Below are 12,940 nucleotides of genomic sequence, written 5' to 3'. Positions count from 1 at the left end.
AAGACGGGCTGGGGCCTTCAAAGTGGTCGAAGGGGGATTGTACTGATGATAGAACGGGCCGGCCCACGCACCGATGGACGCCCGATCTTCGGCCAATGTATCGGGTAATGTAAATAAACCTTAGGTAGCCAACCCGGTCAAAATGCGACGCAATCAACCGGGACACAAGCACTGGCAGTGAACCACTTTAAAGGCAGGACCTTAGGCCTAGATCGGATTCAACACTCCCACCCACCCACCCCCCACGGCATAATGATGTCGTCTTGCCTCACCAGCACGGGTTCCGACCCTGCTTGCTCCAGGCCCGCTCTCGGTGATATAGGGGAGACGTTAACGCGAAATAAAGAATCAGGGTTGTAGCTGTTCCAGCCATTCCGAAGAAATCGTCATCTTCACTTCAGTGCAGACGTGCCCCGTAGCAGAAAGACGCCGCACTCTTGCATTTGGATGCACAGTGTTATTCGCCGCGAGCCCGTTCCCGGACTAACAGCGGGTTACAAGCCCCCAATACGTGGGACTTGCTGCGTACGCATACACCGCCCTGCCGCAGATTTAAGTTGTCAAAGTACGAGAAGAATCGGCAAGAGAGCGATATCAAGGGGATGACTGCAGATTATGGATAGACAGAGATGCTATGTATATAAATATCTTTATAGTAACGGAAAGAGATGAAAAAATGTTCTCTGAGGGACGTCCTTGCATCTCGTGGATAATTACCCAGCCAAGTCAGGGGACGTCTAGGTAATGGCAGCAAATCAACGTTGAACCGAGGCGACACTTATGACAGCCAGCGCAGAGCTAAACCTGTACGGGGCTGTGGTTTGATTAAATTTTTCTTGGTTTCGCCATCCACGCGTGGTTGGACGTCATCCTACCGCGAGTTTGATTGCTGGTATACTTGCCGGCGATTCTCAAAGCCTAGGATGCTTTGTATTAGGCATGGGCTCGCCAGGAAAGAGATCGGGGCCATAGGTTTGCTTCTCTCGCTCGGTAGCAGCTCGCATTCCCATCTAGATTTCCATGATACGTCTCTCGCCGCCATTTCTCTAGCGTTTATGAATTAGTACGGTATAGCTCTGGGTAGAGGAGTGCTCGTTTGCACGTGCCATCCGCAACACATATGAGCCCGCTCTAAGCAGTTTGCATACTCAGCTGTTGGAATCTCTCCGTTTCTCGAGCCACTTCAAATTAGACTTGACCCTGTCGTACAGATGCTGCAACCGCTCCATCTCCTCGATTTGGCCCAGTATGACAATTCCTCACGAGTACTATAATTACTATGATGATAGAAGGCCTACGTTTTCTAGTCAAGCACTGATGAGCGGATATGGTTTCCTTGTACCTCGACCGAGAGGATCCCGACAATGATAATGAGTACCTCGAAGTGTCGGTATTCGACTAGCCACATGTAACTTACTAGCATAGAAGCCACATCCAAAAGAGAACGATTATAGTAGATTGCAATTCCTTGGGTGAACGGAGGAAACCAAACCAACCCTCGCCAGAATATACCGGCATTGCCAAGGCCGGATCCTGTGACGCGGCCCAAAACATCACCGCCGACAGAATTGGTGGTCTTGGCTGTTATATTGGGACCATTAAACGGCCCAGTAAGCTTCTGCGTAGAGTATGTGTAGGATCTCTCCAAGAGAGGTGACCGCCTCCCAAACCTCTCTGCGGGTCTGCACGACTAACAGCACAGGCCCACTTTGCCCGTCCAAAGCCATCGGAAACAAGGAAGGGCCTAGGGAACGGATGAGCCGACGAGGTGTCTGAGCAGCGAATTGTCATATCGCAATTGGCAACTGAGGGGGGTCTTGAAAATGGTATAATGTGTATTGCTAAGAAGTGGCTGCTTCAGGAATTTGAGCACAGTGTTGTGCTTTCTAGAACCCATAACTTGAGTGTTGAATTGATAAGCTAAGGTTGGCGTTGGCGGCTATGACGGCTACCATTTTGTTCTGAAGTGAGATGGATTGGAGATCCGGGCGAATGCTTCACCGCCAAGCTGGTAACATTGTATATCCAAAGATTCATAGGGAGTCTCACGAGGATCCGCAATCCGCAGACACATCCTGCAAAGGGCAGGACAATCAACTTGGAACTGAGCGGCTAGATATAATCTCGGTCTGGCCGCTGTGTGTAGTAAACTGAATAATATGGGGAAAAGGTTCTTTTCTAACGCAATACCCTGCCGAAGGTAGATATAAAACTATGACGCTCTAAGAGAGCTATATCCGCCTTCGAGCCACCCTCCAGGCATTCTTTAAACATCTTCCATATCAAACCTCACCAGCAGCGAGCACTTTGTCTCACGGCCCTTCAGATCCAACATACGAACAAATATCCAGCCCGACACTACATACATCAGGCGGACGGTTGCGACGCACAGGACGGGGTTGCTGGAAAAGTTTTCATCGTTCTTGATGAGCATCCTCACAAAGACGAGCTCGTTGTCGTCAAATTCCCATTCAAGAGTCTCGTCCCACACCGGGTCCGTTGGTTCCGGGCTCTCGCCCCCGCCGCCTAGCAGTCCCAGGCGAGGCAGACTCGGAATTCTCCTACGGCGGTAGGCCGCCGTCTTCCGCTTGATCTTGACCTCGCCCGCGCTACCATCACCGGCGTGGCACGGATAGAGAAGCGTGCAGGTCAGGTACGGCTTTAAATCGTCGACCTCGCCTCCGCGAGGCAGTGGCACGTCGGTGGCGCCGGCTACGCGAAGCCGGAGAATTCGGCGGCGCGAGGGCAGTACGCCGCCGCCCCCAGCGCGAAGGGCGGCCGGCTTGAGCACGTAGCCTGCTGTGCCTGCAAAAAGCGCGTCGTTGAGCTGCATACTTGCCCCAAACGTCTGCCAATTGAGAGCGCAGATCTGAGCGCCGAGGGACCAGAATGGGAGGGGCGAGAGGTTCCTGGACGAGATGCGCGTGCCCTTTGGAAAGACGCGCATGAGGTGTTCAGCATTGTGCTTAGCAATGTCGGCAACACGGCCCACGTCCGCCAAGTGCGAGGATAGCCCCGTCTCGGAGATGTTGACCAGGTGATGATGGGGGAGGATATCTCTGAAGTCCCCATCCGCATACCAGACACCGTCGCCGGGCTTGATTGACTGAGCATAAATGCCGAGTTCAGCAAGTTCGGGGATGATGATCGCTGGTGGTGCTGCTCTCTTCCGGGCCTTGTAGTCTTCGCGCGCTCGCTTCTCTTCTTCGTCTTCGGACTCGCTAGACGAGGTGTCCGAGCTATCTGATGAGCTGTCCACCTCGCCCGGGAAATGGTACTCGACGATGACAGCAATCTTAGAACCCAACTCCTCAAGTCGGACGTGTGGACCACCGTGCTGCTCTTCATGGCCTTTCTCACGGACTGGGGCGCTCAGCAAGCGGTCGCCCCACACTTCCTTCATGATCTGAACAAGGCGGAGCTGCCCGTTGTTGTCGCAATGGTTCTCCAGCGACACTAGAATTGGTGCTGACGCGTATCCTTGAACAGATGGCATCCCGGCCTCGTGGTCAACCACATCACGTACTGTCTCGCAGACACTGCGGAACGAGATGTTGGACGTCAGAGTGAATCCATGGGTCACCTTGGGCTCATTTTTATCGTCAGGGTTGTCCCTAGGCAACGGGCATCAGCGACTATCTACAAACCTCGCACGGTAGCGGGTGCCAAAGATGGCGTAGGGAACACTTACCAGGCGTCGATCTCGATGCACCGCGCCCCTGCTTTCAGCGTCGTCTCATACGCCCCGGCCGAGGATGTCCCATACAGCTGATGGGCCATCAGGTAGGTGTTGTGACTAGAACTAATGTAATACTCAGGCAGAGGGTGCGACCGATCGATAAGCTCGGCGGGTGGTGAGGTGAGGGGCTTGTCAAGCAGTGCCCGCAACCCTTCAGAACCATCCTCGATCTCCCCTTCGGTCAACGCACCCTCATGGATGAGAAATGACTTAAGGGCAGGGCTGACTCGGAGATGATACTGCGTGATGTCGGTAGGCAGTGCGCTGTGGCCACCGCCAGCTACAGTGTTTGAGTCAATCTCCTCGCCTCTGTCCTCATCATCCTCATCACGTCTTGGCTTGGACTTGAACGGGTTTAGTTTGGCCATACGTGCCGACAACCCGGTAGGCACGGAGTCCGACATGGCCGTAAATTTAGACTAAGAAACAGCGCTTCGCCGAATAGTAGGAGCTGGTGTTGCCACGGTTGAATTCGGGTGATTTGTGTGGAAGCGCGATTTGAGTACCTTAAGGTGGTTGGATTTCCGTGCGGCGGGGTTGCTGACAGTCGAGTCAGGTACGGTGAGCTGCAATTCCTTAGTGTAATCGCGGCAGGTCTTTAAAGTGGGGCCATCTGGGCTGGAGGCCTGCTGAATGTGAAACCCGGCGAGAATAAGACGGCCATCTATCCCTTTCTTCTGGGGCCTGCTTCTCCTCTTCAAACTTCCCCTTAAAATCAGGGATTGCCATTGGGATCTAGGCGTAGGAAGAAGGAGTCTCATGATGGAGAAAACCCAGGTAGTCGCATCGGTGGTCTGAGCTGTAATTCAAGTAACTGCCACTACATGCCATCATTCTGTGCCTCGACAACAAACACTACTGGAAGGATGTCCGGTACCATCATTGCCATTGTTCTCAGCCTCTCCATGACGGGGCGGAGCTGATTGGACTTTTTATTTTTATTTTTTTCCTCACTTCAGATTGCTTCCGGGCAGTATATCTACACAGAGTCCCTGGACGATTGACATACCCCACCGCTCATACCGACTAACTAGGTACCTTATCCTCTGCGCGCGTGTGCTGTCTCGGATATCCAAGCCGTCAAGCTTGGCCGGGAGTTCCACTAGATCATCGAGCCATGTATACAGTGCTACTGAACAATATGAAGGAGGCTGCGTTGTTTAAGCGAGGGGGGAAAGAGAGGGGAAAAAAAAAGGAACGGCTATCCTTTAGTTTTGGCTTCGTTACTAAGCAGATTAGTAGTGCTCAATAGCTTATCATATTAGGGAAACTCTTGCGGCTTGGTACTAAAGGGCTGTATCCGTTTTCGTATGTATTTTGTGGACAGTAGATCAAGGCGCAGAAAATTCGGAGGATCCTTGGAAACTCGCACCAGCTGCTCTCCTGGGCCTTGGCCTACTGCCCCATTGTTTCCATTCGCCCGCCTTGGAAAAAAGTGCTTGCGGGCTGTGAGGCTTTTAGCATTGTTGTTAGTCACTATCGGTGTAGGATTTTGTCCGTTGCGGTTGCGACATCCTTAGCGTCATGGGAATTAGGTAAGGTAGCTCTGTACCTAGGTAAGGTAATTTTATCTTAAGTGCAGTTCTCGTTATTGCCACCGCTTTACAGGTTTTGATACCTGTGATCCAAGCCGAATTGGTTACAACCTCAACGGTCCTGTTGTACGCGGTGGCCTTGCGAAGTTCCTTGCGAAGTACAGCACATGACTTGAACTGTAAGGGTGGCTACCTTAATTAGATGCCGAGTCAACCAGACATCGCGAGATCCCCGAATAAGGTATCATGTTTCTCCAGGTCGATTTTCTGTCCAGAACAGCTCACGTATGATGGCGCGTTTTATATAGTATCATGTGTCCTACTATGTGAGTTACATTTGCATTTCCCTGTTCCTACGCCGCCTCGGGAGACAATTTTGTTGACGCTTTTACCAATGGCATGATTCATGTCAGATGGTAGGAGAGACCTCCCGGAGACGTCAGGTCTCACCGAATTCCAGCTCGGCCAATTGAGTTGAGCCGAGCACTCCATCCGAAGAGAGTCTTCCCGCGTAAACATTGTGGGACTTTACGCCGTTATCCGGCTCCAGCCAACAACAATAACAGACGGGCGCAGTTTCATGCACAACCATGACTGTTTTATGCTTATCGTACCAGGGCTCCAATCAGCGTCGTGGATGCAGACGCGAGGGCAGACCACCAAAGTGGTCGAATTGGGCTAACGGGTTGTCGCAGAGCCCTGCTCGCCAAGCCCCACCGTTGTTTGTCCCAAGTGGTCTCGGCCTCTTGGAACACCGGGTGCATGGCGTGGAGTAAGATACTGTACCTTAGAGCGAAGAGCCTCTATCCCCAGGCAAGCTCGTGTACCCAGGTAATACTGGTCAATGACTTTGATCGAGACGGGCAGACGCGCCTATAGCTCCCGAGGCAAAACTGCAGCTCTTAGCAATTGCCATCGGCGCTGCATCCACCGCAAACTCCAAGTAAGCATTGTCGTCGGACCCTTCAACGGGGCATGGGCTCGATGATGCCGGTGGGGCACGGGGGGCTCGCTTGCCTGGCCCCACGGTTGCAGCATCTCCGAGTCTCAAAGGGCGACCAGGACCCCGGCACTATACAAAATGCCATGGCCCCCCAAAGTCAGGCCATTGCAGTGATTGCACCGTTGCCAGCTGTTCGAATCTGACGTGCCAGTCGCCTGCATCGTCTCTTGTCTCATAGAAACGCACGTATTGTATTGCACACCGATCGGGAGAATTTTGCGGCGGCGGTCGGCCGCACTGCCGTCCGTCCTTGTGTTGGCTCCAGCGGGACACGACATTCTTTAGGCAGGTAGGGCTACGGCCAGGTCCACGCAGCGCTCGGTGCCGGGCGTGAGCGGTTCCTTCACAATGCCAAATCCGCCGGCCCAGCATATCACAATCCGGCATCTCATCCCATAGAGACCCAAGGAATCATCCGATCTACCGCGGCTGTGTGATCATCCCTGGAATACCGGGATACTCGAGGCCATGATGCGCGATGCACAAAGAGCTCAGCGCACCGGGCGCCCGGCAAAATCAGGGACTGTCCAGTTTCCGTCTAGTACATTATCTAACTGGCCCGTCCTGACAAGCAAGATCCCGAAAAGACGCAAGGGGTTTACGTACTGAAAGAAGGCTGACGGACTCAAAACAGGGGGCCCAAGTAGACAAACAAACTCTTGAAACAAGAAACCGGATCTCGGGGTTCCAGACATCCTCCAATGTCTCGTCCCCTGTGCCCCTGCGACGTCCGAACTCCTCCCGCGGTGCCACAGGCGCAGCAACGAGTGATAGTGGGGCGCGGCACCAAAAGTCCTCGAAGCGGGGCCCGGGGCCAGCATCGAATAACCGAAGCCGAATAATCAGGTAATTACATACAACATTGAGGAGTGAAGACCAGGCATGCACATACCGAAAGAGCTGGAAATTCACCAAAGGAACATGCAATAACTTTAGCATTTTGTACTCGGTCTTGCAAGTCAAGGACCTACTATAGGATACATTCGTGAATTACAATAACTTGATGGCCACCTGATTTCAGTGTTCACCGCAGCTACCACTAAGGCACCTTAGGTCCTTAGGTACTACGGTGTATTCATCCCGCGTCGTCCTGCGACCAAAACCAGGCCCCCGTTATTACACATGGATGTACTAGCTCTCATTTTCACTTGGTAAAGGGACCTTCAAGGGTTCTTGGCATGTCAGAGCACCTCGACTCTCTGGTTGTGCAGCAGCCCCTGCAGCCAAACCCCTGCAGCCCAGTGCCCTCAGCCCCGGGTGCCGGGGCTTGCTATCCCGCCGAGCCTGAGCTAAGACGGTGCTGGAAACATCACAGTCGCGATAAAAGTGCTTTGATCTCCTGGCTCGCCGCTGCAATGATCGACCAGGCGTTTCCTTCCCTTTCCGTTCTCTCATTCAAATCCTACTTTCTTTCATTCTGTTGTTCGTTCCTCTTTCGCTTCAACTCTATCATCGCCGAGTCCGCATTCACCTGATCTTAGGTGTGGTGTGTGGCCCAGGTTGTGTTAGTTGTCATTCACTTCTTCAGCAGAGCAGGTTACTCGTCGATTTAATTACTCCCTATTGTTTATTTGTCTATCTTTCTTTCTTTTGAGCGCGAGCCGTTCACTTTTCGCCCTCCTAGGCCACCATATTACTACTACCGCAGACGACTTCTGCCCGGAGTTCGTTTTCCCAGTTGTCGACGATGCGCCTCACTTCTCTGCCCCTGGCTCTGGGCGTCCTCCTCGCGCCCGCAGCCGCCAGCCCTCCAGACCCGCATCAAGCCCAAGTTGTCACGCAGACAGTCGTCCATACGGTTCACGTCCCTACCACTGTCAAGGAAACCGTCCATGTCACAGTACCGGTCACTCACACGACCACGATCGCTCATACGGTCCACGTAACGGTGCCAACCACCGTCAGGGAAACAGTCCATGTAACTGTTCCTCTGACACACACAACCACGGTCGTCCACAGCGTGACGGTCCCCACGACCGTTAAGGAGACACTTCACGTAACAGTGCCAGTTACGCATACATCCACGCTTGTGCATACGCGGACCGAGGTTAGGGAGGTGCCGGTTACCAAGGTTCAAACAGTGGATAGACCAGTCACCGTACCTGTTACCGTGCCGGTCACCGTGGCGCTCACGCGCACCCAGGTCTCGGAAAGAGTGGTCACCAAGACGGATGTCAGCGAGAGGGTTGTCAGCGTTCCCGTGACAAGGACCGAGGTCAAAGAAAAATTCGTCACATCCACCGTCACCAAGGTTGATGTGCAGAGACAGTTCGTCACATCCGTCATCACCAGGGTCGACACCCAGAAGCAGCTTGTCACGGTCCCTGTCTCAGTCCCCGTTACAGTCCCCGTCACGGTCCCTGTCACGCGAGTCGAGACCAGGGAGAAGGTTGTCACCAAGGTCGATGTTCAACGGCAGGTTGTTACCGTTCCAGTCACCAGCGTCAGCCTCCAGACCCATGTGGTCAAGGTTCCCGTGACCAAGGTCGAAGTGAAGACGGAGTTCAGAGACAGGGTGGTGACCAAGACCGACATCCGCCATAGCACAATCGTCAGCACCGTCACCAGCACGTTCACCGAGAGAGCCAACTTCACCGCGCCCATAGGAGTAGGGAATGGTCAGCACGTGACTCGAACCGTCCACGTCACCGTGACGCCTCCGGGATGTGAAGCTTCCAATGCACCGAACATCGTTCACCCGCCGCACGCAACCCATGTTCCGGTGCACGCACCGCCGATTGTGGTGATCGCTCCTCCGGCGCACGCGCCAGTACTTCCGCCGGCACACACGCCGGTACATCCGCCGGCACACGTGCCAGTACTTCCGCCGGCACACACGCCAGTACACCCACCGATGCGAGGTGTCCGGTTCCGCTCTTGAAGGCCATTTTGCTGTTGAACGGGGAAAGCAGGGGACAGGGGAATAGTTTGGGGGGTGCTGGTGTTGGAGGCATGTCACTTCACTTCTAGCTGCCTATTGTTTGCCGTGCCCTGCGGCATGTCCGCAGGGGGCCGTACCAAAGATAGGTTATTTATTTTATCTTGGATTTGCTTGTTTGAGACGCCATACAAGGCCTGGGGCCGGCCTACGGGGAACGGGCGGGATTTGCTAGTACTCTACGGTAGTCTATGTATCGAGTAATTACTTAGATTGGGAACTGGTATAACTTGAACCTATGCCTTGGTTATTCGGCTAGCGGAAATGCGCCGTAACAACAGAAATGCCTCGATAAAAACCTGCATTTGCAAGAGTGGACCAAGGGATGTAAACTAGAACCGACCAAGGATCTCATTACGGACTTGCCGCTCGAGCCCATGTTAGAGTGGCTTTCTGTTTTTACTGTCTGGCTGCCTGATTGACGCTTCGCTCAACGTAAGATCATGCAGCGAAAATAGAGAGGATGCCAGATTCAGCAGCCGAGTTCTACAAGAACTAGGCCTGGAAACAAACTAATGGTCGTTAAGGAGGGTTCATGGATTGTAATCATAAGCTTCCATTTCCACACTCCTCTACAACGAACCAAAGGCAAAACTACTTATACATTCCAGTTCGGCGTTCCCCTGGATGACTCTTATTGGGTTTTTCACGTCCCCGCCCCTACCTAGTCAGAATCCTTTGACGCTGAACCCAGTGAACCTTTTTTGGTTCATGGTAGCTCCGCACAATTCGAAGGGATTCATAATCTCTGTGCTGACGGGGCAAGTCCAAGGCGTTTGATTGTCAAAACAACTGAGCCTGGCTTCGGATCCATGGTTGGAAGTTGCATTAGCCTGAAGTAATGAACTACCGCAAAACCCGGGACAAGACACGCCTTCCATAATGCGCTAAACTAAAGCCGCCATTTGGGGAGTTTTGTCCGGACCACTCAGCCGTGGACCAGTAAGATAGGCGCGCAGCCAGTGGACCGGGGGTTCAGCGTTCGGCGACTGATGATGAGGCGTCGGGTCTGACGTCATGGCAACTCATTTAGCGGCCAGCGAAAACAAACCGCGGTGCCTTGGCAGCTGTCTCTGGCAATCGCGTATATTCGACGCCCGACGCCCGACGGCACTTTGGAGGGCCTCATGTCGAAATGGTCGCACTGCAAAACCCAAGACCGATTGCTTGAATCGAGCATGCCTGCAGACCAAGATGCAGCGGAATGCACAGCAGAACCGGAGCGGAGGTGGCGCTGATGACGACTACTTCGGCACCGCCCCTGATCCCGCCCGCTCCACCACCGGCCAGGCGGACTTGGCATCGCGAAACCCGGCTCCGCATACACCAACCACGGAGCGGCCGCCCGCGCATCTGGCTATCCGAGACGTGCGCTTTCGCCCGCTTGACCGCCAGCAGTCGGCCATCCGCCTGCGGCGTTTGAGGGCGCCGCCACCATCGGCGCTCCGTCCCATTCAGAGCGCCGAGCGAGAACAGGGTGTGGACCAGCCGAACTACCGCCACCGTTCGAGCTCCGAACCACACCGGCCGTCATTTCCCAGAGGAGCAGCGGTCACGGATGCCCGGCCCACGATAACACCTTTACCCTCCGTATCCGAGCTGCACCCGAGACGGAGCCAGGTGCCAGTACAGGCGCCGGCGCCGGCGACGGTGCTAATCACGCCAGCTCAGGGGCTGCCCGCCGGTAGACCCGATCGCGACCTGAGTCGGCGTAGCCAGACTGTTCAGGGTCGCATCCTTAACAGGGCCCCAGATGAGGACTGTTATGATTCGCGTATTGTCGACTTTCTCGATGTTGTTGGTTAGTAGTACTGGCAATGTTGCATCCACCCACTGCTTGGCGGGTTCTTGAGCTTCTATCTGACGCGTTGCAAACCAGATCCCGAGGTCGCAACTCTTTCGTCCATCACGAACATCCAGAACTCTCTTTTCGTCCCGTCCCTGGGTAAATGGGTGAACCGCAGGCCGACGTTCCACCTCTCGGAGCTTCCGCCGATGCCCGGCGCGTTCCCTCCGTCGAAGGAGGAGGTTATCGCAACCGAACGGGCTGATGGCGGACCCGAACAGCGACCCCCAAGCACCCGGTCGCCCAGTTTATCCTCTGTCCTCAGCCAGCCCCAGTATGCCATTCTCCCCGAGCATGCCTCATTGGAGGGCTGGCCGGAAGACGACATCAAGATGCTGAACGACTACGTCCGGCATATGCTGCACTCCCGACGGTCCAAAGTGAAGCAGCGCTTAAAGGCCTTCGTGAAATACGCCAGCAGACCACTTGGCTTCCTCATCACCTTATACGCCACCCTGATCACGCTCTTTGGGCTTGCGTGGGTGCTATTCTTGATCGGGTGGATCTATGTTGGCGACCGGCAGCTGTATGTCATCAACGTGATAGACTACGTCCTCGTCGCCTTGTTTGCAATAGTCGGCGACGGACTTGCGCCGTTCCGCGCCGTCGACACATATCACATGATTTTCGTCGCCCATTACCGTAAGCCGTTCTATCTTCTCTGGGCTGACCTGGAACACTGACGTATAAAAATTAGACCGCAAGACATGGAAGCTGCGCAAAAAGCTCCTGCTGCCGGAACTTCGAGACCACAACGACTTGCCCAGGACGAATCAGGAGGGTGGGAGCACCTCCGACCTCGAAGCCCAGAACGGGCAGCCCGACGACGAGTTCTTCCCCGTGCTATCAGACAAAGAGCAGGCGAGGCTAGTGCACCACCAAACCAAGCTCGCCAAGTCGCACACGTTTTACAAGCCCCACGAGACCGAGACGCACAGGGCCTTCCCGTTGCGCCTCCTAATCACCGTCATTCTTCTTCTTGACCTGCACAGCTGCCTGCAGATCGCCCTGGGCGCCTGTACCTGGGGCATCCCCTACGAGGTGCGCCCGCACGCCGTCACGACCACCATCCTCTGCTGCTCCATCGCCACCAACGTTGCCGCCGGGGTCCTCATCTCCATCGGCGACCGGCGGACGCGCAAGCGAGACGTGCTCGACCGGCTCCTAAAACAGGAGCTGACCGAGGAGGTCATGCGGAAGATGAACAAGCGAAAGACCAAAGAGATGCAGAAGGAGGAAGCGAAGCGGTCGCAAAAGGGTGATGGTGAGGGCCAGGAGGCTATGACGTCTCTGGCGGCCAGTCTGAACATCCCCACACGGGGAGATAAAGGGAGGAAGAGCGGCGAGAAAGAAAATAATCGAGATGAGAATGACCTGGCTCCGAATAATGGCGACAAGAAAGAGGAGGTCAAAGCGGGCGGTCCGTTACAGTTTCCAGGACAATTTGTATCGGAAGAATAAGCATAATTAGACGGACTGTGCCCTCGATCATAGAGTTACCGCGATTTGAGACAACACTGTTGAATTGTGAGCTAGTTGGATAACCGATGTAACTTCGGCCTAATTCCCGTAGACTAGTATAGATTTTAACATGCACATTACTAGCAGTGCACGTGGACACTTTAAAAGAGAGTTGCGAGCACTGGCAACAGGTCAAGAGATGATTAGCTGGGCAGCCCAATGCCACCTGCATTTAAATTTGGGACCAATTTATAGTCTTCTTCCCGATCACCAGCAGCAAACGCCTCCGCCTCTTAGCTCAGTTTCCCGTGTCCCATAACCACTTCGCTACGACAAAGCTACCCGAGGTTTATGTCATTAAGGTCATCGTTTCATTGTGAATCCCCTCGTCGGGACGGCGCCGCGGCGGCCCCGATAG

General features: G+C 54.3%; 3 protein-coding genes across 3 annotated transcripts; 2 read left to right on the top strand and 1 right to left on the bottom strand.

The window, feature by feature from the left end:
• Nucleotides 1-2,266: 2,266 nt before the first annotated feature.
• MFIFM68171_03941 (uncharacterized protein) lies at nt 2,267-4,143 on the bottom strand (the record flags this gene model as incomplete). Its single annotated transcript, XM_071059361.1, has 2 exons — nt 2,267-3,614; nt 3,692-4,143. 2 exons carry the CDS (start codon nt 4,141-4,143, stop codon nt 2,267-2,269), a joined length of 1,800 nt encoding a protein of 599 aa, XP_070915462.1.
• Nucleotides 4,144-7,964: 3,821 nt separating this feature from the next.
• On the top strand, nt 7,965-9,158 carry MFIFM68171_03940 (uncharacterized protein; the record flags this gene model as incomplete). The annotated part of the gene is made up of 1 exon (XM_071059360.1): nt 7,965-9,158. One exon carries the CDS (start codon nt 7,965-7,967, stop codon nt 9,156-9,158), a length of 1,194 nt encoding a protein of 397 aa, XP_070915461.1.
• A 1,251-nt stretch (nt 9,159-10,409) lies between these two features.
• MFIFM68171_03939 (uncharacterized protein) lies at nt 10,410-12,522 on the top strand (the record flags this gene model as incomplete). Its single annotated transcript, XM_071059359.1, has 3 exons — nt 10,410-11,016; nt 11,095-11,703; nt 11,759-12,522. The coding sequence occupies 3 exons, from the start codon at nt 10,410-10,412 to the stop codon at nt 12,520-12,522; spliced, it is 1,980 nt and encodes a 659-aa protein (XP_070915460.1).
• Between the last annotated feature and the right edge of the window lie 418 nt (nt 12,523-12,940).

Source organism: Madurella fahalii (assembly GCF_045866475.1).
Source record: "Madurella fahalii IFM 68171 DNA, scaffold_2, whole genome shotgun sequence".
Taxonomy (NCBI): Eukaryota; Fungi; Ascomycota; class Sordariomycetes; order Sordariales; genus Madurella; species Madurella fahalii.
This window is presented reverse-complemented; position numbering and strand designations above follow the sequence as displayed.